Source organism: Myxocyprinus asiaticus, chromosome 34 (assembly GCF_019703515.2).
Source record: "Myxocyprinus asiaticus isolate MX2 ecotype Aquarium Trade chromosome 34, UBuf_Myxa_2, whole genome shotgun sequence".
NCBI lineage: Eukaryota > Metazoa > Chordata > Actinopteri > Cypriniformes > Catostomidae > Myxocyprinus > Myxocyprinus asiaticus.
Window position 1 is genome coordinate 43,819,501 of NC_059377.1, and position 25,000 is coordinate 43,844,500.

At 38.5% G+C, this 25,000-nt stretch overlaps 1 protein-coding gene across 4 annotated transcripts in view; it reads left to right on the forward strand.

Moving 5' to 3' along the window:
* LOC127425090 (collagen alpha-1(XIV) chain-like) overlaps nucleotides 1-25,000 on the forward strand; it is a 95,384-nt gene that overhangs the window by 42,775 nt on the left and 27,609 nt on the right. For all 4 annotated transcript variants that reach the window (XM_051670733.1, XM_051670735.1, XM_051670734.1 and 1 more), the window contains 21 exons: nucleotides 748-887; nucleotides 966-1,092; nucleotides 1,656-1,795; nucleotides 4,204-4,336; nucleotides 4,514-4,564; nucleotides 4,645-4,787; nucleotides 10,837-10,966; nucleotides 11,191-11,313; nucleotides 11,603-11,752; nucleotides 11,841-11,957; nucleotides 15,886-16,032; nucleotides 16,163-16,237; nucleotides 16,333-16,472; nucleotides 18,305-18,428; nucleotides 18,531-18,674; nucleotides 22,551-22,715; nucleotides 22,801-22,839; nucleotides 22,958-23,096; nucleotides 24,206-24,348; nucleotides 24,428-24,537; nucleotides 24,696-24,854. In XM_051670733.1, coding sequence (XP_051526693.1) covers nucleotides 748-887; nucleotides 966-1,092; nucleotides 1,656-1,795; nucleotides 4,204-4,336; nucleotides 4,514-4,564; nucleotides 4,645-4,787; nucleotides 10,837-10,966; nucleotides 11,191-11,313; nucleotides 11,603-11,752; nucleotides 11,841-11,957; nucleotides 15,886-16,032; nucleotides 16,163-16,237; nucleotides 16,333-16,472; nucleotides 18,305-18,428; nucleotides 18,531-18,674; nucleotides 22,551-22,715; nucleotides 22,801-22,839; nucleotides 22,958-23,096; nucleotides 24,206-24,348; nucleotides 24,428-24,537; nucleotides 24,696-24,854 — 2,639 coding nt within the window. The remainder of the gene's footprint in view (nucleotides 1-747; nucleotides 888-965; nucleotides 1,093-1,655; nucleotides 1,796-4,203; nucleotides 4,337-4,513; nucleotides 4,565-4,644; nucleotides 4,788-10,836; nucleotides 10,967-11,190; nucleotides 11,314-11,602; nucleotides 11,753-11,840; nucleotides 11,958-15,885; nucleotides 16,033-16,162; nucleotides 16,238-16,332; nucleotides 16,473-18,304; nucleotides 18,429-18,530; nucleotides 18,675-22,550; nucleotides 22,716-22,800; nucleotides 22,840-22,957; nucleotides 23,097-24,205; nucleotides 24,349-24,427; nucleotides 24,538-24,695; nucleotides 24,855-25,000) is intronic.

Genomic DNA, 25,000 nt, shown 5'->3' on the forward strand with positions numbered 1-25,000 from the left:
GATTATCAACATTTAAAAAAAACATTTCAATTTGACCGCCTTACAAATGCATGCCACTGGAACGTTAATATACGTTGCAGAATCGTTGTCATTTAGAAATGAGATTGCGTGGGTGTCTGAATCGAGATCTTTTAACGATTAATCGTGCAGCTCTAATAGACATTGGCATGTAGCATAGGTGACTGTAGTCAGGACAGAGAAAACAGTAGCTGCGTACTGTCAGAGTCTGTACAGTATTTGATGAAGTACGTACTTCTCAGATTTATAAAGTATGATCTTTAGGTATGCTGGTGAGTAGAATAAATACATTCTCAAACATTCTTCATCTGGGAACGTGGGCATTGTCCCGTGACATAATAACAACCGTGAAAATAAATTACTCTTGTGTTGTTCAACAAGTACAGTTTACCACAAGGAATACATTTGTTGATCGCCTGACTCGCGGTTATCCGTCATTGTTTATTTAACTTCTTAAATCTGACAGCTCCTCAGCTCCTGTGGTATTATGGGATGTAGTTGGTCATCTGGGTATTTCTGTTTCAGGAATAATTAGGAGTCAGACAGACTGCTTTTGACATACTATTTAGTAGGAAAGAATGCCTACTTGGACATAGTGAAAGTCGAAGTAAAAGTTTGCTGTGAAGATGTCAACAAACACTAAACAGCAACTGTCAGGGAAATCCTGACATACATGACAGACACTAATCAATATCATTGATCATATGTATGATGTAATCTCTCTCTCAGTTCCTCTGTCTCCTGCTCGTAACCTGCGGATCTCGGACGTCAGTCACAGCTCGGCGAAACTCTCGTGGGATTCAGCGTCTCGTAAGGTCAAAGGTTACCGTATTGTTTATGTGAAGACTGATGCTGTCGAGACCAATCAGGTGAGAACACACCCAATGATTGTGATTTTACTGATTTTCAACTGTGTCCTGACCTTTGAACCCTGTGTTTAACCTCAGGTTGAATTAGGAGCGGTCACCACACTGTTGCTACACAACCTGACGTCTCTAACAGAGTACACCGTCGCAATCTTTGCCATTTATGACGAGGGACAAGCAGAACCGCTGACAGACAGCTTCACTACCAGTGAGGACACATACACTCACATTTACAGGAGTTTCTTCAACTATGGGCCTTTTGAGGGGCCTGGGTAGCTCAGCGAGTAAAGACGCTGAGTACCACCCCTGGAGTCACGAGTTCGAATCCAGGGCGTGCTGAGTAACTCCAGCCAGGTCTCCTAAGCAACCAAATTGGCCCGGTTGCTAGGGAGGGTAGAGTCACATGGGGTAACCTCCTCGTGGTCACTATAATGTTGTTCTCGCTCTCAGTGGGGCGCGTGGTGAGTTGTGCGTGGATGCCGCAGAGAATAGCGTGAAGCCTCCTCACACGCTACGTCTCCGTGGTAACGCGCTCAACAAGCCACGTGATAAGATGCACGGATTGACGGTCTGAGATGCAGAGGCAACTGAGATTTGTCCTCCGCCACTACGCCACCACGAGGACTTAGAGCGCATTGGGAATTGGGCGTTCCAAATTGGGGAGAAAAAAACATTCAGAGCTTAAAGGGTTAAACATTGGACTAAAAATAGTAAAGAGTTTTCTGTATGTCTTCTGTATGTACAGTCATAATGTGCATGTCATTGTTGTAGGTGTGGTTCCTCTGCCGTTGAATCTGAGGAGCACTGATGTGTCCACTGATAGTTTCAGAGTGATCTGGCAACACGCCACATCTGATGTCTCATTCTACAGACTCATATGGAGACCTGCAGCTGGAGGAGAGACCAAAGAGGTACAACTCTTACACACAAACATACCAATGCCACCCAAAACGCCAGCTTGCATGCCAAAATTAAATTACGTTTTTTTGTTTTTGTTTGTTTGTTTGTTTGTTTTTGGATACTTAATAGTATGTAGAGGTGTAAAAATGCATCAATACTATGCTAAAACTTTGATTGATCAATTACAGAATTTCAAAGGGTCATGATATACTCTTTTTTTATAATTGTATTACATTCCCTGGGGTCCACTGATAATGTTAGTAAAGTTTTTTTTGCACTAAAACAATCATAATTTTGTAATATATGATCATTTTCCTCCCTGTCTCTGGTCCTCTGATTGAAACGCTTGGTTTTGGCCAAAGTGTCTCCTTTAAACTTCAGTATAAACACCCACTTGGTTAACACCGTGCAGCCCTTTTAAATGCAGCCATATTTGAAACTCAATCGGAAGAACCAATTCCACAGTAATACAAAGCTAAATAACAGGGTTCACACAACACACATGCAAAACATTTCATCTGACTGTATTAAACCAATAATGCCACCAGTATCAAATTTGATACACTGTGCATCATTAACATAATCAACATTTTGCTGAAAATCCATTGTCTGCAATGTACTAGATATCTGCTCCCACCTGGTGGACGTTTTCCATGAATTTATTTATTTAAAAATATATTTTTTTACATTTCCAAAAATGTCTGCTTTTGTATTGCATGCACTATGTTTTTTTTTATGTGAAATCTTTGCTGGTTTTAATAAAGTAAAAGTGACTAATTATTATATTGTTACTGATATTTTAAAATGAGTATATGCTGATTATAAGCAACTTGTGCTTGGTTAAAATGTTGTATATTATTTTATTGAAAACGCATGTTGAAATCCATACATCAAATATGATACAACAGACTTTTAAGGTTTATCTCTCAATCACCATTACATTACATTCATGCACACAACAAAACACATCACAGAGCTTTAAAATTCTGACATATACATGTTATAAGATATATTTAAAGTGTGAACTAATATTTCTGTGTGTGTTCATATATGCAGCCTGCTCTGTCATTATAAAGATCTCATTATTTTACATTATGAGCTATTATGTTTTTGAGACCCAGCAAAAAAAAGTTTTGCAATTTCCCTTTTGTAAATATCAATATAGTGTTTGGTGCATAAAACACATATGATAAAAAAACAATTATTGAAAAACGAAAATTTTATTCATATTGTATTTGATACTGTGATACATTTCAATCCATATTTATAGAGCAAGAAGAGGAAGTTGTCATAATCAAACTCTCAAACATTTGATATCTCTGAAAAGCCCAGAGAGTCCTCTAATGGTACTAAAAACAGTTTCATGTTAAAATAATAATAATAATAATAATTTGTCAGGCTTTACAGTGTTAAACTGTTCACACAAGCACATCAGCACCATTAACTATCAAACAGTCATGACATTTTAGACATTCATTAATTAAACGAGTTACCTACGGTTTTGTGATCGGGTCCAAGTGTTTTTATCTGCCCCATCCTTCAGTAACAGTTTCTGTGCAAAGCTTGAATCATATTGTGACTGTTTCACAAGCAGTCCACGCCGATATGAACCAAAAACACACAATCCACGATGAAATATTTAAACGTAATACACACAAATGTTCTATTCATTTCTATTAAGAAGGCAGTTTTCAGGACTGAAACTTACAGTATGTTTTAATAGTAGAATGACCTCTTATATGTCAAAAATATGTCAAAATATTAAGGAAAATTGGATTCCTCATGTCATGACCCCTTTAGTAATGTATTGTAATGACTTATAATTCCCAATGTGTTACAGAGGCCATATATTTCAATTACTGGTTCAGTTAATGTTCCCGCTACACATAATCAATGGTCTACTTACCTTCTGTTTGTGTTAGTTTGCATCAAGTCAGACATGAAGTTATCCTTTATTATTAATGTAGGCTATCATTAGTGTTATTTTTCTGTTTACATGTGCAGTCACACACAAACTAAACCTCCATGTACTCCATAAATGCAAAGAATGTTCAGAGAAGATTTTGACACAATGCATTACATATTTCTTATCCAAAGCTACGTGTTTGAGCCAGTGAATGTAAAACCGTGTGAATTTTCCATGCATTTGCATTTGTGTCTTCAGCATATTTTGGACAATAATTATGAATTATACTAAGCTAATTGAATTAAATTTTATGACTAAACATTAAGCCTAATTTTTGGATGCATTATCAGTTCTACCTACTCCATTAATAAAAGTGTCATTAACTGAAGTCATTATAACATAATCCAGAATTTAGAGCTAAAAAGAATTGGATGCAATGGTTGTTAATGGTTCATCACATTATTGTGACGATAGATCCATCTATCTGTGTAATGTCTCTCTCTCTCTCTTCAGGTTCTCATCAATGATAACTCAAACTCGTATGTGATTACGGGTTTGAAGCCTTTGACTGAATATGAAGTTTCTCTGTCTGGGATCTACAGAGATGAATCGGAGAGTGATCCAGTGGAGATCAGTGAAACTACAGGTGATCTGATGACATCACATCTTCATTCACGGACAGTCAGCACTTCTGGCCTGATTAATTTAATTAGAGTTCTGTCATTTGTTTCTCTGAATTTGGGCGGAAAGCACATGTATTTTAAACACTGTTCTCTATCTTTGTGTGTGGAGTCAGATTTGTTTCTTTCATTTTGTTTTAAAGTTGACAGAACAACAACAGTTGCCACAACGACCACCAGCACGACTACAGCCGGTAAACAACTGTCTTGTGAAGAGTAGAAACGTTACGAGCTGCTACAGCATCACTGATATTGTGCATGTGTGTGTGTGCAGTGTTGCATCTAGCGGTCAGGAATCTGCAGTTGAGTGATATGACGACCTTCAGTATGCATGTATCGTGGGATTCTTTAGGTGCAAACGTGCGTCAGTACAGAGTGTCTTACATCAGCACACGAGGAGACCGAGCAGAGCAGGTGGTGAGTGTCTCTCTGTCTTTCTCTTATCTGTCTCTCCCCATGTCCAAATATGCACACTTCCCTACTATATACATACCTGCATCTAGCCGTCGTTTTGAATCCAAAATGGGTCATTCACGTGAGTTTTGCAGATCCAGTGAGTTTTATTTTTTTTGTGGGTTTGGGGGTGTCGGTATAGTAGCCTATACATGCATGTGAACAATTTGGTAAATTTCAATGTTAAGTGAACAAGCATTTTTTTTGCGGCCGATCGAGTCCGTGATAAGAGAAGCACATGCACAGGTGGACACGTGTTTGACAGACATGGTGCGTTTCTGAAGGGCGACGGGCAACAAGCTCTAATAATCGCGTATCCAAACCAGCGGGAAGGTATCCTTACTGTTGCAGACAGTGTATGGTACAAAACTGATTTTCTAACTGTATTTGTTTTTATTCCAATTTGGAATGCCCAATTCCCACTACTTAGTAGGTCCTCATGGTGGTGCGGCTACTCACCTCAATCCGGGTGGCGGAGGACAAATCTCAGAGACCGTCAGTCCATGCATCTTATCACGTGACTCGTTGTGCATGTGGAGGCTCATGCTACTCTCCACGATCCACACACAACTTACCACACGCCCCATTGAGAGCGAGAACCACTAATCACAACCACGAGGAGATTACCCCATGTGACTCTACCCTCCCTAGCAACCGGGCCAATTTAGTTGCTTAGGAGACCTGGCTGCCTAGGCCTCCGACTGTATTTGTCTCTTTAAATACTCCGCAGAATTCGTTGATACAGAACATGACTTTAAAATGTTGTAAAATGTCCACAATGTTTGGCTATTAGCAATGCACAAACTTGCTTTATGATGTCTATTTGAATATCTGTTATGTTCTTTACTGTCAGTTGTTGATAAAAAAAAAGACATATCAATCAAATATAGCGCAGAACCAGCAAAGAAACAGTGCAGTGACTCTCTCGTATATAGCTTCTCATTTCTAAAACTGTCCCTTTCCTTCGCGTCCTGTCAGCTCCCTCTTTGGATACAAGGAAAAGATGCAAGGAAAGGAAACGAGGACGGAGGAATCTTAAGTGAAATGATTTTATAAACTGAAATGTCCCGCTCATTCAAGCGACATTTCAGAGCGTTGCCTTTGCGCTGCTGCTTGCCGTTATGTTGTTCAAATTTCATTAACTGATATATTGAGAATGAATCCTAATCATTCAAGATGCACTGTCCAAGTATGTGACAATTACAGTTTGTTAAACAGCAGTGAAACATGAATTAGAACTATTGTGTCAGATGTGAAGGAGAGTTTACGCGTGCGTCAGGTGTGATCGACACACAAGATTTCCACATAAAATCCACCTGTGCATCCTCTCTCATGCCTAGTCATAAAGCTTCCTGTGTCCTCCTTTCAGTTGTTTTTTTGACACCGTTAAAGAACTTCAACTGTTATAAACGCATCTCCAGACTCCTGAGTTCTGCCTTATTCATTGCGCTGCATCTTGCCTTTTTAGCTCAAGAACGCGTTTGGTCAGATATTTACAAGGGCTCCATAAAAAGTATGGAAGGACATCAGATGAGTAGGATGTCTGTATACATAGTGTTCATGAAACAGATGAGCAACACCCTGATGACCTACTGCATCTCCTGACATTCTGAAGAGTGTGCTATCTGTCGTCAGACTCAAATCACTGAATTAATAAAATCATAAAGGGCGTCTGTAAGTGCTATATTGTATCAACACAGCACATGGATATATGAGTGTTCAGATATCGTGTTAAATCGCAGTAGGTCTTTAATGCTATAATGTTTCATCAACACTCTGCTTATAGAGAAAACTGTTTTTTGGGTAGTTAACAAATGTCTGTGAATTTCTTTTTTATTAATATCAACATTTTACCTTAACATTTATATGAATGTAAATGGGATATGGGAAACTATATTTTAGGTGCTGTAACTGGTCACCAATTTTTTCCCCATTTAATCACAGTTTTGCCTTTACTAGTTCATTTTAAATGTCACATCGCAGGACATGTCAACAACTCTAGCAACTTTCAAACTCCAGCTTAAACTCTGAAAACTTTTGTGTTTTATCATATTTTAATCATTTTTTGTTTTGCTCAGAAAGGTCTTCGGGTTATGAAAGTATCTTCTGTGAGGTTCTTAACGTGTGTTTATCTCTTCATAACACTGCTTTTATCTTTATTGAGCTCTATTTCTGAGGAAACTTCTGGAAACACTGCAGGCTCTCATCGTAAAATGTGTTTGTCTTCACCTCAGGGTGCTTTTACAATAACATTCTCCATATCAAAACAGCTTTGATCGCTTGTGCTTTTCCTTCAGACTCTTCAGAACTCACTGAAGTTGTCAGTGTTAAAGATATCCTCAAATATTTTCATCAAACATATTTCATGCAATTATGAACACTCTCTGTCCGGACGTAAACTTGGCGTAATAAAGTTTCAATGAGAGGAGGTAAAATGAGCCTCTGATTCAGAGAATGTTCTACAATATGTGTGATTCTGTTTTTGTTTAGTGTGTTCCTGACAGATAACTCAAAAAGCATTTTCTGGATCATTTTGTCTTTTGGAGTATTTAATATCTGTTTTCTATGCTGTTTTGCCTTTGTTTGTTCTCTGTGCTGTTTTCTCTAAAGTAACTGTTTACTGCGTCTGTTCTCTATGCTTTTTCGTCTAACTGTCCTGTGTTGTTTTACTTGACTGTTCTCTGTGCATTTTCGTCTGACTGTTCTCTGTCCTGTTTCATCTGAATGTTCTTGGCCTTGTTTTGTCTGTAACTGTTCTCTGGTATTTTCCTGTGGGTGTTCTCTAAGCTGGTTCATCTGACTGTTGTATTGTTTCATTTGACTGTTCTCTATTCTATTTCGTCTGACTGTTCTCTATCCTGTTTCATCTGACTATTCTCTATCCTGTTTCGTCTGACTGTTTTGTGCTGTTTTTCTTGTAGGTGTTCTCTATGCTGTTTCATCTGACTGTTCTGTGTGCTGTTTCGTCTGATTGTTGTGTTGTTTCATTTGACTGTTCTCTATCCTGTTTCATCTGACTGTTCTCTATGCTGTTTTATCTGACTGTTCTGTGTGTTGTTTCGTCTGATTGTTGTGTTGTTTCATTTTACTGTTCTCTATTCTATTTCATCTGACTGTTCTCTATCCTGTTTCGTCTGACTGTTTGCATGCTGTTTTGTCTAACTGTTTTCTGCAGTTTTTCCTGTAGGTGTTCTCTATGCTGTTTCATCTGACTGTTCTGTGTGCTGTTTCGTCTGATTGTTGTGTTGTTTCATTTGACTGTTCTCTATCCTGTTTCATCTGACTGTTCTCTATGCTGTTTTATCTGACTGTTCTGTGTGTTGTTTCGTCTGATTGTTGTGTTGTTTCATTTTACTGTTCTCTATTCTATTTCATCTGACTGTTCTCTATCCTGTTTCGTCTGACTGTTTGCATGCTGTTTTGTCTAACTGTTTTCTGCAGTTTTTCCTGTAGGTGTTCTCTATGCTGTTTCATCTGACTGTTCTGTGTGCTGTTTTGTCTGATTGTTGTGTTGTTTCATTTGACTGTTCTCTATTGTATTTCATCTGACTGTTCTCTATCCTGTTTCATCTGACTGTTCACCTGCTGTTTTGTCTGTAACTGTTTTCTGCTGTTTTTCCTGTAGGTGTTCTCTATGCTGTTTCATCTGACTGTTCTCTATGCTGTTTCATTTGACTGTTCTCTATCCTGTTTTGTCTGACTGTTTGCTTGCTGTTTTGTCTAACTGTTTTCTGCTGTTTTTCCTGTAACTGTTTTCTGCAGTTTTTCCTGTAGGTGTTCTCTGTGCTGTTTCATCTGACTGTTCTGTGTGCTGTTTTGTCTGATTGTTGTGTTGTTTCATTTGACTGTTCTCTACTCTATTTCATCTGACTGTTCTCTATCCTGTTTCATCTGACTGTTCTCTATGCTGTTTTGTCTGTAACTGTTTTCTGCTGTTTTTCCTGTAGGTGTTCTCTATGCTGTTTCATCTGACTGTTATGTGTGCTGTTTTGTCTGATTGTTGTGTTGTGTCATTTGACTGTTCTCTATCCTGTTTCATCTGACTGTTCTCTATGATGTTTTGTCTGTAACTTTTCTGCTGTTTTTCCTGAAGGTGTTCTCTATGCTGTTTCATCTGACTGTTCTGTGTGCTGTTTCGTCTGATTGATGTGTTGTGTCATTTGACTGTTCTCTATCCTGTTTCATCTGACTGTTCTCTATGCTGTTTTGTCTGTAACTGTTTTCTGCTATTTTTCCTGAAGCTGTTTTCTATGCTGTTTCATTTGACTGTTCTCTATCCTGTTTCGTCTGACTGTTCACTTGCTGTTTTGTCTAACTGTTTTTTGCTGTTTTTCCTGTAACTGTTTTCTGCAGTTTTTCCTGTAGGTGTTCTCTATGCTGTTTCATCTGACTGTTCTGTGTGCTGTTTTGTCTGATTGTTGTGTTGTTTCATTTGACTGTTCTCTATCCTGTTTCGTCTGACTGTTCACTTGCTGTTTTGTCTAACTGTTTTTTGCTGTTTTTCCTGTAACTGTTTTCTGCAGTTTTTCCTGTAGGTGTTCTCTATGCTGTTTCATCTGACTGTTCTGTGTGCTGTTTTGTCTGATTGTTGTGTTGTTTCATTTGACTGTTCTCTATCCTGTTTCATCTGACTGTTCACTTGCTGTTTTGTCTAACTGTTTTCTGCTGTTTTTCCTGAAGGTGTTCTCTATGCTGTTTCATCTGACTGTTCTGTGTGCTGTTTCGTCTGATTGATGTGTTGTGTCATTTGACTGTTCTCTATCCTGTTTCATCTGACTGTTCTCTATGCTGTTTTGTCTGTAACTGTTTTCTGCTATTTTTCCTGAAGCTGTTTTCTATGCTGTTTCATTTGACTGTTCTCTATCCTGTTTCGTCTGACTGTTCACTTGCTGTTTTGTCTAACTGTTTTTTGCTGTTTTTCCTGTAACTGTTTTCTGCAGTTTTTCCTGTAGGTGTTCTCTATGCTGTTTCATCTGACTGTTCTGTGTGCTGTTTTGTCTGATTGTTGTGTTGTTTCATTTGACTGTTCTCTATCCTGTTTCGTCTGACTGTTCACTTGCTGTTTTGTCTAACTGTTTTTTGCTGTTTTTCCTGTAACTGTTTTCTGCAGTTTTTCCTGTAGGTGTTCTCTATGCTGTTTCATCTGACTGTTCTGTGTGCTGTTTTGTCTGATTGTTGTGTTGTTTCGTTTGACTGTTCTCTATCCTGTTTCATCTGACTGTTCACTTGCTGTTTTGTCTAACTGTTTTCTGCTGTTTTTCCTGAAGGTGTTCTCTATGCTGTTTCATCTGACTGTTCTGTATGCTGTTTTGTCTGATTGTTGTGTTGTGTCATTTGACTGTTCTCTATCCTGTTTCATCTGACTGTTCTCTATCCTGTTTCATTTGACTGTTCTCTATCCTGTTTTGTCTGACTGTTTGCTTGCTGTTTTGTCTAACTGTTTTTTGCTGTTTTTCCTGTAACTGTTTTCTGCAGTTTTTCCTGTAGGTGTTCTCTATGCTGTTTCATCTGACTGTTCTATGTGCTGTTTTGTCTGATTGTTGTGTTGTTTCATTTGACTGTTCTCTATCCTGTTTCGTCTGACTGTTCACTTGCTGTTTTGTCTAACTGTTTTCTGCTGTTTTTCCTGTAGGTGTTCTCTATGCTGTTTCATCTGACTGTTCTGTGTGCTGTTTTGTCTGATTGTTGTGTTGTTTCATTTGACTGTTCTCAATCCTGTTTCATCTGACTGTTCACTTGCTGTTTTGTCTGTAACTGTTTTCTGCTATTTTTCCTGAAGGTGTTCTCTATGTTGTTTCATCTGACTGTTCTGTGTGCTGTTTTGTCTGATTATTGTGGTGTTGTTTGGCTGTTTTCTATCCTATTTCATCTGACTGTTCTCTAGTATTTTGGCTGTAAATGTTCTATGTGATAACTGTTTTCTCTGTGCTGTTTGTTTGTTCTGTGCAGTTTTGTCTGTATCTGTTCTATGTGCATTACAGTAACTGTTTTCTCTATTTTCTCTGTGCTGTAGTCAATGGTTCCTGCAGGTCAGACTTCATTATTGCTGCAGCCTCTTCTGTCAGACACAGAGTATCGTGTCAGTGTCTCAGCGGTCTACAGTGATGGACAGAGCCCTGTTATCACACGCGTCGCACGCACACGTGAGTGTCTTCCATAATGACCCCTTACTATGGGATTGTGGGTAATGTAGTCAGCAGTGTTTGGTATTAATGCATTTCCTAACTCGCTAGAAGCTTCTCAATACATTTAATTTTAAGAAAGTTAAATCAAATATGACAACATTAATAATGCATTCCAAAGTATATGCAGATGATAAAAATAAAGCTGCAGAAAATGAACATTGCAAGCACACTCCTCTCTGCAGTGCCTCTGTCTGCTCCCAGCAACCTCCGTGTGTCAGAGGAGTGGTACAATCGCTTTCGCATCACCTGGGACACACCCCCCTCTCCCACCATGGGTTACAGAATCGTTTACCAGCCCATCTCAGGTATAAGATCATGATTAATTACATCTATATCAACACCTGCTTAAAACAATATCATAGACACTCATTATACGCAGCTCACATGCCTGGAAAATATCTTTGGGTGTTAGAACACTAGAGAAAACTCTAGACAGATTTTTTTGACGGATGGTGAAGGATGAATTTAGAATTTTTTTTTATATTTGCAGTCCATTTTAACTGGATTGCAGGTGGTTAATTAATAAGATGCAAGTTTTTGCGCTGAAATACTGTGTAGTGGATTCATGACTGTTTACATGTGACTCTGAAACAGTGCCGGGTCGCGCCCTGGAGACGTTTGTTGGTGATGATGTGAATACGATGTTGATCGTGAATCTGCTGAGTGGAACAGAGTATAGTGTTAAACTCATCGCAACGTACACGACGGGATCCAGCGAAGCCCTGACTGGACGCGCCAAAACACGTGAGTGACTCCTGCAGAGGATCTACATACAGACATGAGATGATTCTGAGACATACATCACTGTATATCATTATCTCTCTCTCTGCAGTTTATCTCGGAGTGAATAATCTGAGCACGTATCAGGTGCGGATGACCAGCATGTGTGCGCAGTGGCAGCCACATCGCCATGCCAACCAGTACCGCGTCATCATTGAGTCACAGCTCAGTGAGTATATCACCGCTGTGTGTGTGAGTGTTGTAGGGTAATTATGACATTGGCATGTCAGGCAAGAGAGTGGTTTCATGTGATTATAGGTTTCTGTGGTGTTTAATTGCAGTAACTGCAGCTGTATTTAATGTCATGGAGCAGCCAGTGTCTGTTTGAGCATGCTCAAATCTCTCCACTGCAGTATTTCTTAACTGGTTGTTTGCGACCCAAAAGTGTCTGTTCAGACTGTTCAAATGTTTGTCCGGCGAGGCAAATTTAATGATAATCTCACTTATGCTGCTCTACAGGGTCTAAAAACGGTTCAAGGAACGAAAACCGAAAACAAACAATAAAAATGTGCAGAACGTAACTGAAAACCTGAACTAAGTGATTTTAAATTGTTCCGGAGTGAAAAGGTTATTTGTAAATGCTGGTAACCGGTTATAACTGGTTTCCTGAAACTAAAGGCCAAAGGGTTTATTACAGTACATGTTGCCTGAAGAAATATAACATGATTTGATCCTGAAGGAAACTGCTGCATCACACATTTCTTTTCCTTATTGCCGTTGTGAATGTCACATTCTCTGAATGAAGACCTTTTTAACAACTATGTATAATTACTACACATACATGCACAGCTAATCCAGATACAAGGGAAACATTATTACAGGTAAAAAGTACTTTTCTCAGTTGTTTCCAAGTCTTCTGTGAATTAGTGGTAGATATGAAGCATTAATACAGATTTGATGCTGCCGGGTTCTTTTATTTTGTTCTAACCGGTAACCTTTTAGAAAGGAGGCTGCGGAACTTCTGAACCGGAACGAAACAAATACAGTTTTTGCTCAGAATGAACCGAATTGAAAAACATTTTGTTTTTAGTCCCTGCTGCTCTATACGTGCTACATATGTTTCTCATCTGCAGCACGATTATTTCAGAGCGATTGAAGCCTGTCTTTCAGCATTTTCGTCAACTATTTTTTCAACCGGCTTCCCTCGATTTTGCGGCGCAGACCACAAAACTGATGCGATCGATTTTACATCTTGTGATAATTTTCTATTTTAAAACACTATGAAAGAAGTCAAACCTCTTAAACAGTCGACAACCCTGACATGCTAAACAGCACTGACGAGGAAAAGAGACAACAGTGTAGCATGCACCAAAATAAAGATTCACCCTTACTAAACTTTATCTCGATTTTAACAGTAACTTTGATATTTTGACAAAATAAATTATAGTTTCATATTAAATCTATTACTGTTGCAAGAATCTATTAGACCTCATTTGTATTACAACTGTGGCAGTTTCTAAATGTGTTTAAGCTACTTTTTTCATATCAAATGCAACAATATTTTTTTTAGAAAGACTAGCTATATTGACCTTACTACAGTAAAGAGGATATGGGCTCACCTGTGATTATGTGGCATTTCATTGGATATATAAGAGCAAGTACATAAAGGGATTTAAAGACTAATTAACAAATGATGGACAGTTTTCCTCCTGTGTAATACATGTTCTGTTTGAATGATGTTTGATATTAGGAAATAAACTGGATAATATAATAGTCTCATATAAATAAATAGACTCATCAACTTTTTAAATGAGGGAGAAAAACATCTTGTATCTTCTGTTGTTGACATCAACAGCAAAAATAATGTCACTTGATTCATGCCCTCATTCTTAAAAACATGAAAAAAACTATGCAAGATATAAAACGTGACCCAGGCAACATTAAATACAGGTTACGTTTTATTTCCTATGTTGGGTCGCCACTTGATGTCCAATGTAAAATCTGGGTTCTGAACCAAATCCAGTGGAGAACTACTGCTCTACTGCACTTCAAACACATTTAATCTGACATCAAAGTTTCATTTACAATATAAAACTTTCGTCAGATGTAGAAAAACTTGGAGTGTAGTTTGACACTGTTTCCAGGTTTTAATGGTGAGGGAGTTATCTCAAAAACTGTATTTATTTATTTATTTATTTTTACCCATTCTTATTCTTATTCATAAGCTTTAATGTTTTATTTGAAATAGATGTTTGTTATACTCTGTGATGTCAACACAGACAGACAGCTACACACACTATTTTGTTCTGATCTTAACCCTCCTATGGTATTGATAAATGGCACCTCCCTTTGGTATTCATGGTCATTTTTGACCGGAAGGGTCATATGTGTAACCCTGTGCTAACAATGACCAATAGAACTCCACTTATTGATGCCCTGGTTGTGTGTGTGTGTGTGTGTGTGTATTTAACATTGTGACTCATTTATTTTGTTTTAATTTTTTTTGATAAATGTAAAAAAAAAGCTCTGTGTTATAGACTCACCAGTTCATTTTTGTGTTTGTGTGTGTGTGTGTGTGTGTGTGTGTGTGTGTGTGTGTGTGTTTGTGTGTGTGTCTAAGTGTGTGTGCGTGTGTGTGTGTGTGTAAGTGTGTGTGTAAGTATGTGAGTGGGTGTGTGTAAGTGTGTTTGTGTGTGTGTGTATGTGTGCGTGTGTGTTTGTGTGTGTGTGTGTGTGTGTGTGTGTGTGTAAGTGTGTGTGTGTCTGTGTGTAAGTGTGTGTGTGTTTGTGTGTGTGTGTGTGTGTGTGTAAGTATGCTTGTGTGTGAGTGGGTGTGTGTAATTGTGTTTGTGTGTAAGTGTGTGTGTGTGTCTGTGTGTGTGTGTGTGTTTGTGTGTGTGTGTGCGTGTGTGTGTAAGTGTGCGTGTGTTTGTATGTGTGCGTGTGTGTCTGTAAGTGTTTGTGCGCGTGTGTGTGTGTGTGTCTGTGTGTGTGCGTGTGTGTGTGTGTGTCTGTGTGTGTGTGTAAGTGTTTGTGTGTGTGTGTGTGTGTAAGTGTTTGTGTGTGAGTGGGTGTGTGTTTGTGTGTGAGTGGGTGTGTGTTTGTGTGTGTGTGTGTGTGTGTAAGTGTGTTTGTGTGTGTAAGTGTGTGAGTGGGTGTGTGTAAGTGTGTTTGTGTGTGAGGGTGTGTGTGCGTGTGTGTAAGTGTGGTTGTGTAAGTGTGCGTGTGTGTTTGTGTGTGAGTGGGTGTGTGTAAGTGTGTTTATGGGTGTGTGTGTGTGAGTGAGTGTGTGTAAGTGTGTGTTTGTGTGTGTTTGTGTAAGTGTGTTTGTGTGTGTGTGTTTGTAAGTGTGCGTGTGTGTGTAAGTGTGTTTGTGTGTGAGTGGGTGTGTGTAAGTGTGTTTGTGGGTGTGTTTGTGTGTAAGTGTGTTTGTGGGTGTGTGTGTAAGTGTTTGTGTGTGTGTGTGTAAGTGTGTGTGTGTGCGTGTAAGTGTGTTTGTGTGTGAGTGGGTGTGTATGTTTTGCACTGAGGATGTTTTAGTCTCACCCTGTAATGTCTTGTTTTTTCTGCATTGTTGCTGATTTATTAAATTTTTTTTGACAGATATAAAAAAATGTGCTGTTTTTTGGCCTTTCCCATTCATTTTCAATGATCAGTCAACTTTGACTGTGAATACCAAAGGTGTCATTTAAAAAAAAAGTATGACCACTTGGACTTATCGAATCAAGCCCAATTCTTTGTATGTTCAGATGGCAAATGGAGGAAAAGTCACTAACTCTTGTACTGCTCAGATAAAGGAAACCATTTTTATTAAATGAGGAAGGTGTATTTCAGTAAAAAATGACCAAATACCATAGCTTCATCAAATGAAACTAACATTCTCTGTCATGAAAGATTTTATTGTGAACACAAAAACCAAAATTACAAAGATCCTTGAAGCCGTTTGGATATTTGGATGCTTCAGTTTCTTTTACACTTTCACAATATTTAAAGCAAATCCAAAAATACCACCTTAAATATCCACAGGGAACATTTTGTAACACGTACAAATATTTTACGTTTTTAGCAAAGCACCTCAGCATCCAGAGCACTATTAACAATTTTTTATACATGTCTGAGTGGCTGCAGCAAGAGTGATGTCATACGTTGTTTTACAGGTGGTGAGAAACAGGAAGTGAGGTTGGGTGGCTCCGCCTCCAGGCACTGTTTTAATGACCTTACGCCGAACATGCAGTACATGATCAGCGTTCATGCGCAGCTGCAGGACACAGAGGGTCCCGCGGTCACCACCACACAGAGAACATGTATGTGCACATGCTTACAACATACAAAGCTGATGTGTGACATATTGAATGAATACGTCATACTTTCAACTGCAGTCATTAGTATGCTTTCATGTTCTATTTTAATGGTGAAATGTAAACGTCTCTGTAGTTCCTGTGCCCACAGTGCCCCCCACCAGACCCAGCACCACCTCCCCCCCACCCACTCTACCCGCTGCTAAAGAAGGTACGACGACAAAATCACATCCTTTAAAAACACACTATTAATCACAGGTGACGGTTCTGTGACCACAACACAATGTCCTCCGTCTCTTGTCTCAGTGTGTCGAGCTGCTAAAGCGGATCTGGTGTTTCTGGTGGATGGATCGTGGAGTATTGGAGATGTTAACTTTCAGAAGATCATCCGTTTCCTGTACAGCACAGCAGGAGCTCTAGACCGGATCGGTCCAGACGGAACACAAGTGAGAGACATGATCCTCGTGACTTTATTATTTTGTCTTCAGGGTTGAGGTTCATCTTAAAGGGGTCATTTAAAATGTAAAACTTATTTAGTTTTCATGGCCATTTTTTTACCCTTATTTTGACTCTTTCGATTAAACGGGCCGTTTTTTGCTGCTTTGTCTTAAAACTTCTATGTAAATATCCTCTTTACATGTGAAATAATTGCTTTTCTGCACCCATGCATGAGCTATGGGTTTTGTGTCGGGGTCAATATACAGTGGTAAGAAAAAGTATGTGAACCCTTTGGAATTAGCTGGTTTTCTGCATTAATTGTTCTTAAAATGTGATCTCATCTTCATCAAAGTCACAAGTATAGACAAACACAATGTGCTTAAGCTAACAACACACAAACAATTATAATCTTTCATGTCTTTATTAAACACATCCCATTAAACATTCACAGTGCTGTGGAAAAAGTAAGTGAACCCTTGGATTTAATAACTGGTCGATCCTCGTTTGGCAGCAATAACATCAACCATGTGTTTCCGGTATCTGTGGATTAGACCTGCACAACGTTCAGAAGGTATTCTGGACCATTCTTCCTTTTCATGTTGGTATGCGGTGCCCTATTTATGCCATACGTAGTGCTGCAAGTTCTTCACAAACAAATCAACCTTAGTTTCTTCAGTCCACAAAACATTTTCCCAGTAGCGTTGTGGAGTGTCAAGGTGGTCTTTGGGAAACTTCAGGCAGCAATGTTTATGTTGGAAAGCAGCAGCTTCCTTCATGATGTCCTGCCATGGACACCATACCTGTTTAATGTTTTCTGTATAGTAGACTCATGAACAGAGATGTTAACCAGTTCCAATGATTCCTTCAAGTCTTTATCTGTCACTCTAGGGTTCTTTTTTACCTCATTGAGCATTCTGCGGTGTGCCCTTTGAGCCATCTTGACTGGACAGCCACTTCTAGAGAGAGTATCTATAGTACTAAATCATCTCCATTTATAGACAGTTTGTCTAACTGTGGACAGATGAATATGTAAAGTCTTCAAGATAGCTTTGTAACCCTTTCCAGTTTTATAGAAATCAACAATTCTTGATCGTAGGTCTTCTGAGATCTCTTTTTTCAAAATGTTTGAGTGCTTTTTATAAGTCAAAGTATCTCTAACCCACACCTCCAATCTCGTTTCATTAATTGAATGCAGGTTTGCCAACTCCTGACTCTAACTAGCGTTTGTTGATGTCATTAGTCTAGGGGTTCACATACTTTTTCCAACCTACACTGTGAATGTTTGAATGATGTATTGAATATGTACAAGAACAATAATTTGTGTGTTATTAGTTAAAACAGATTGTGTTTGTTCATTATTGTAACTTAGATGAAGATCAAACTAGATTTTAAGAGAAATTTATACATAAATGCAGGTAATTCCAAAGGGTTCACATACTTTTTCTTGCCACTGTAGTTTTTAACTGACCCATCCTTCAATAAACATTATAAAGTGACGGATTCATAAAACAGTTTGTACTGAAATGTGGCGCTCAAACTGTTAAGATTGGACTGACACGATCAGGGATTGTGTTGAAATTAACTTCAGCCATTTGTTAAGCATAAATATTGCAAAATGCTGTGATTGTTGTGCTTAAAACAGCTATAACTAGCCAATGGGGTAAGAAAAGTTTAATTATTTCAAGTTATATTCATTAAAAACAAGTTTTAATATCTTATACTATTTTGCCTTTCTAATAAATGTATCTTGTTTTAAGAATGTTTAGGTCCTTTTTAGTGTAATACGAGACAAAAATACTGATTTAAGGAAAAAAATTCTGAGATTGTCTGTCTCTACCAGGTGGCTATAGCTCAGTTCAGTGACGACGCTCGGACTGAGTTTAAATTGAGCTCGTATGATAATAAAGAAAATCTGCTGGATGCCATTCTGAGAATCTCATATAAAGGAGGAAACACTAAGACAGGCAAAACGAACCCACATTCATTCAACACATTTGCACAGTATATCACAGTTTTAAACACACTGTATGATAATGCTCATAACCTGTGACCTCTGACCTCTGCAGGCAGAGCGATGAAGCATGTGAAAGACTCCGTGTTCACTGCAGCGGGCGGAGCCAGACGGGGCGTGCCGAAAGTCCTGGTGGTCCTGACGGACGGCCGCTCCCAAGACGATGTCCACCTGGTCTCTCAGGAGATACAGGCAGAAGGTGCGTCACCAGAGCAACAATGCACACTTAAAGCAGTTGCTCTGTCCCAGTTTGCATACTAGATTAGAAGGATATCAAAGTTAAATAATAACTTTTAAGTAGTGGTCGACCGATATATTGCCGTTCTGACTTTTTTAATTATTGTCATCGGCCGGTAAATTTTCCTGTTTGCCGATTTTTTTTCTGGAGGGCGCGGAAAATCGCCTGCTTGCATGTGAAGCGACTGAGACATGTAAATGACCAGTAACGGTTAGTTTTGTTGTTACGTGCATCATGTTACTACAATAATAGACCGGTGTGCAACACAGTCTCATTTAAACGGTCCGCATATCAGAACCGCAGCAGACACGTTTGAGGTCATAATGTTCAAGTGTTCACCTGTTTCATTCAGCACCTCTCTCTCCTCAACAGTTCCCTGTAACTTTAACTGTCTTGTCTAATGATAAAAGGCAAATATCAATAAAACTAATATCATATACCGTCTGCAAATATGCACATGTACATTACAGATGTAATAAACCAACCTCACAAAACTTGAGCAGATCCAGTGTCCTGTGGAGCGCTCATTTATTTACCTCTAAAAGACGTATTCTATCAGTCTCTCCTCAACAGTTCCCTGTAACTATACTAATGATTAAAGGCAAATATCAATAAAACTAATATCATATACCGTCTGCAAATATGCACATGTACATTACAGATGTAATAAACCAACCTCACAAAACTTGAGCAGATCCAGTGTCCTGTGGAGCACTCATTTATTTACCTCTAAAAGACGTATTCTATCAGTCTCTCCTCAACAGTTCCCTGTAATTTTAACTGACTTGTCTAATGATAAAAGGCAAATATCAATAAAACTAATATCATATACTGTCTGCATATATGCACATATCTTGTTTAAACAGATGTAATAAACCAACCTCACAAAACTTGAGCAGATCCAGTGTCCTGTGGAGCACTCATTTATTTACCTCTAAATCACGTATTCTATCAGTCTCTCCTCAACAGTTCCCTGTAACTATACTAATGATAAAAGGCAAATATCAATAAAACTAATATCATATACCGTCTGCAAATATGCAGATATCTCGTTTAAACAGATGTAATCACGAACCTCAAGAAAATCCAGCGTTTTCTTCCCGTCGAGCGCTCATCTAATATCTTCCTCTGAAGTGTGTATTCTATCAGCCAGAATTAAAAACTTCAGGATCAAAAGTTCCTCTGATTCACAAATCATGACTGTCAGTCCGTGACAATCCAAGCAGGCGATCCAGTGCAGCCAAAGTCTTTCTAGCAAGTCAGTCCACTGTGGGCAATGTTTGGAACGCTCTCAGGAGGCTATTTCCCATCTACTTGAATGGGGAAAGACTGAAATCTCCAAAACGGTTGGTCAAGATTATGATTAAAAAACATATCTCAAATCAGCAGTAAAATCTGACAACACTGGTATCATAAATGGTGCTTCTTTATCTCATATTATGCTAAAAAATGCAATTTTCCCAGCTTTTATAGCTAATGCGCATGCGCGTTCTCAAGTTGATTGACAGGCGATGTCTGTATCTAAAAGGTGATTGGCTCTTTTACCTGTAAGGCGGGACTTCCTATCTACATCCGTTGACCATTGCTGCAGTTGAGCGTTCCAATTTCTCCCATTAATTTTAATAGAAGTGGCCCGTGTCTGCTAAATAATCTCTGGTGTAGCTTAAATGTAAATGTCTTATTCACTATGTACTGTATGTACAATTGCTTTGATTTGGTATTTTTGGAGTAAATATGTCATCCATAGTTGCTGGACTACTGTGTGTACTGTTATTTCCTTCTTCCTAATATATTAACAATTCCTTCATGTGCAAATAAATGACTAAAATTTGATGACCAAACAGAAATCAGAAGAAACTGCTATCTACCATTTAAAATACAATATTATTTTTTAGATTATTTTTTACAAAGTTAAAGCTTTGTGTGAAATTGAGTAAATATAGTGCTTAAAATAAGAGTTGTTTTTTTTTTTGTTTTTTTTTTTTGCAATTTATGTTTATGTTATTTACTATATTAAATTGTGTGATATATCGGCATTGTATTGGCCTATTGGCCACCCTGCTCTCTGGATATTGGCATCGGCCATTAAAAACCCACATCGGTCGACCACTACTTTTAAGATAATGAATTAATCTAGATGCTAAAACTTTTATACCAAAACAACAGTGCGACGAATGGGTCTGTGAAATCAAGACCCTATGTTATGATTACCAGTGTTGGATGTATGCAATTACAAAGTAAATAGTTACTGTAATCTAATTACTTTTTTAAGGAAATATTTTGAATTTGAGTGGAAAACTAAAAACGTTTCTTAGAAAAGTATTTTAGAAAGTTAATTAACCCTTATGTTGTGTTCTGGTAATTTTCACCCGGACAACTTAATCCAGTTGGAATAAAATTCCTTGACTTTGTATCTGAAAACCAAAAAATTGGACCATTTTCTTTCAATTGTTTTGGTTTTATTTTAGTTTGTTACACTTGTTGTGTTTCCGGTCAAAAATTACCAGCCATTGGAAATGAATAGATTAGACTAAAAAATACAGAAATATTAAGTGTTCAGTAGCATCACAATCCTTAAGATGATTGTGTGCTCGCACACACAAAGTCATCGGACAAGTGCGCACACACAAACACACAACACAAACAGACACACACACAAACACACACACACAACACAGACACACACACACACTCACACACAAACACAGACACAAACAGACACACACACAAACACACACACACACACACACACACACACACTCAGAAATGCACACACACAAACACACACAACGTGTGTTGAGTGCCCTTTTGTGCATCGTCTTTCCATGTACACTCTTTGAGGAGTATTTGAAGATCTCATCATCATATTATGTTGTGTTTGGGCTCGTTTGAATCGGGATAGTCTGCTGTAAGTTAACATATGTCATCGTCTATGTTATATGTATGTTCCAGGAAACTATAAGGAAAAACTGTTTATTATATTACTGTGTGTCTGTGGGAATTTCATACACTTAAACTCACTGCAGTTTGGCCTCTGAGTGAAAACTAATTTACTCATTGCATTCTACAAATTTATAGCTTTCAAATGATATATAACACATGACTATCTCATCTTTTTTATGTTTTTACCAACTCTGAATATAATTGTTGTGATAAATTTGCAAATGAGAAAAAGAAGAGTTCTTATTTGTCATCAAATTAAAAAGCATTATTTAAGAATTGGTAGGATCAGCTATTTGATTCTAAGCTTTAAAATAACACCTGTTTTGTTTACATCAAGTAAGTGGTTATTAATTTATTTAATTTATTAATTTATTTAATAATTACTGTTATTTTAAAAATGTTCTGCAGGGAGTGCCCTCCCACTAGTCCGGTATGAGCTCAGTTCTATGAATCCTTCTATCAATTAAAATATATATTCTTTTAAATGTTATAATTACTAAAAAGAATTTGATAAAAAGATGTCATGCAATAAATAACCCTTACCCTAACATATACAATATGAGAGAACAATCTCAGTGTGCCGGTCATTGTTGACCAGGAACACAAAATGTTTGAGCACAAAACAAACACAGCACAAGGGTTAAAAGTAAAACGGTCAGTAATGTGATTACTTTTAAGATGAAGTAATCAGTGAAGTAATGTGATTATATTTTAAGAGAAGTAATAAGTAATCTGTAGTGGATTACTTATTTTGAGTAACTTACCCAACACTGATGATTACATGCTCATCACCAGCCAAATGCATACTGGTCGTGCGTAGTATAAGTCTGCAAATTGAGACGTGGCCTATTTGTTTCTGTAAACTAAAACATGTATTTTTGTTGTTTTTTGTAGGTTATATTGTGTTTGCGATCGGTTTTGCCGACGCTGATTACGGCGAGCTGGTGAGTATCGCCAGTAAACCTAGCGAGAGACACGTGTTCTTCGTCGACGATCTCGACGCTTTCAAGAAAATCGAAGAGAAACTGGTGGCTTTTGTTTGTGAGGCTGCATCAGCAAGTAAGTGCGTGCATATGTTTGTTTGTGTGTAAATGAAGTGTCTTTTTGTTGCCATGTTTCTGAGCATTTCTGTGTTGTTTTTTAGCATGCCCATCAGTACCCATGAGTGGCAGCACTTTACCAGGTCAATCATACAAACACACAACACTGAGCTTTAGGACAGATTTTATACTCTTATATACACTCACTACAGGCACCTAGTGAGACTGACTGTTTCATTGATCTCTCTCACACTCTTTTAGGGTTCAGGATGATGGAGATGTTTGGGTTGGTGGAGCATCTGTACAGCAGTGTGAACGGTGTTTCTATGGAGCCTGGAACCTTCAACAGTTTCAGCAGCTACAGACTCGCCAGTGATGCTCTCATAACACAACCGACCAGGTGAACACTCACACTCACACCTTAGCCAGTGAGAACAGTGTTTCGCTGCCACGAAGGTTTAAACTCTCCCGAAGCTTGTAGAGTCATAATCTGCGACTACAGTGCACACTAGCATAAGCAGCCTACGTCCCGTCTCACATGCCCGCAGTGAAAAGCTTCTCTCTTGAGAATCGCATTAAAACAGGCTTACGATGCCATCTTCTGGAGAGACACCAGGCTTATGTGCATCTCAAAACATTTTACTTCACTTTGGCAGCAAAGTGCTTTTGTGCTATACATAATCAGACGAAAATCATAAAAATAAAGAGCCAAGGAAATTAGCCAAGGTGAGAACTTATATGACATAACCTAACGATTTGTTATTTTAATATTTATTTATTAAGTAAAAGATATGTGGCAAGTTGCAGTTTAGTTTTGTTTTGCCCAAATTGTTGAATGTTTTTTTTTGTTTTTAAATTAGACGCAAATTTCATGCCGGCCGTGGGTTTTTTTTGTGGTTTTTTTTGTATTATAAAAAAACAGCTACAATGGACAAATGTTTATCGCTCATTTGAATCGATTGTGTCATTATTAGCCTGTATCGCATTATTATGCTTAGTCCATCGCACTTAAAGTGCAAAATAAACACAGAAATGAGATGACCAGATTTTTTCCATTTTGTCTGGCAAATTTGATCATTCCCAGACACATTAGCCGGCACCAAAATTTCTTAGCGGAAACTCTGACATTGAATATTCTCCTAACAACCTATGTGGGACCGCTCTAGTCATATGTAGTCAATATTAAATCACCAAAGGCTGTGACATGTTTGTATGGTCTAAGCGTGCTTCAGAGGGAATGGGTGATGTGCATGTGTGCATGTGCGGCTCATGATACCAAGGAGCTCGCATGATGCGCTGTTCTCAGAGGTCTTAGAGCTTTCATTCATTTACACAAATCTAAAAACAGGACACAGTATAACAAAAACGCTTGACACACATTAGTCACAGAGTGTAAATTTGTCGATATTAACACCCGTACAGTTTAAACCATAGATGCTGATGTGGCGTTTGTCAAACATAATGAAATTGAACTCTTATTGAGTCTGACCTTTGACCCCCTGACCACAGGTTTCTCCACCCAGAGGGTCTGCCGTCTGACTACACCATCACAATGCTCTTCCGCCTGCTGCCAGAAACCCCAGAGGAACCCTTTGCATTGTGGGAAATCCTCAACATCAACAATGAGCCGTTAGTGGGCGTCATACTGGACAGTGAGTGACACACCGAAGATGTTTGTGTGTCCTGTGTGGAATTGAAAATGTGATCTCATTTCTTCTCCTCACTTCACAGATGCAGGAAAGACTCTGACCTTCTTCAACACTGACTATAAGGGTGATTTCCAGACGGTGACATTTGAAGGGGCTGAAATCCAGAAACTCTTCTATGGCAGTTTTCACAAGGTCAGAGTTCACACACAGTGCTCTTAGAAAACCGCTAGAGATGAAATCTGTCAGTCTAACAGGTCGTTTTGTTATATGAAATTCACACAGTAAATATCAAATGACTTTTTTAAGGAAGTCTGATTGGACCGTGTGTGTTTGTGTGTGTGTGAGCGCAGCTGCATATCGCTGTGAGTAAGACGTCGGCTCTAGTGATGGTTGACTGTAAATCAGCGGGAGAGAAGTCCATTAATGCGGCCAAAAACATCAGCACTGATGGTGTGGAGGTGCTGGGAAGAATGGTGCGGTCCAGAGGCTCCAAGGACAACTCTGCACCGGTACTGTGTGTGTTTATTGTTTTTGGTCAGAGTGAAGTTTGTGCATAAATAAGGTCCCGGGTTCCAGTCCCGGCTCAGCTGAGCCTTTCAGTGCGGAGTATGCATGTTCTCCCCGTGTTTGCGTGGGTTTCCCCCACAAGTCCAAA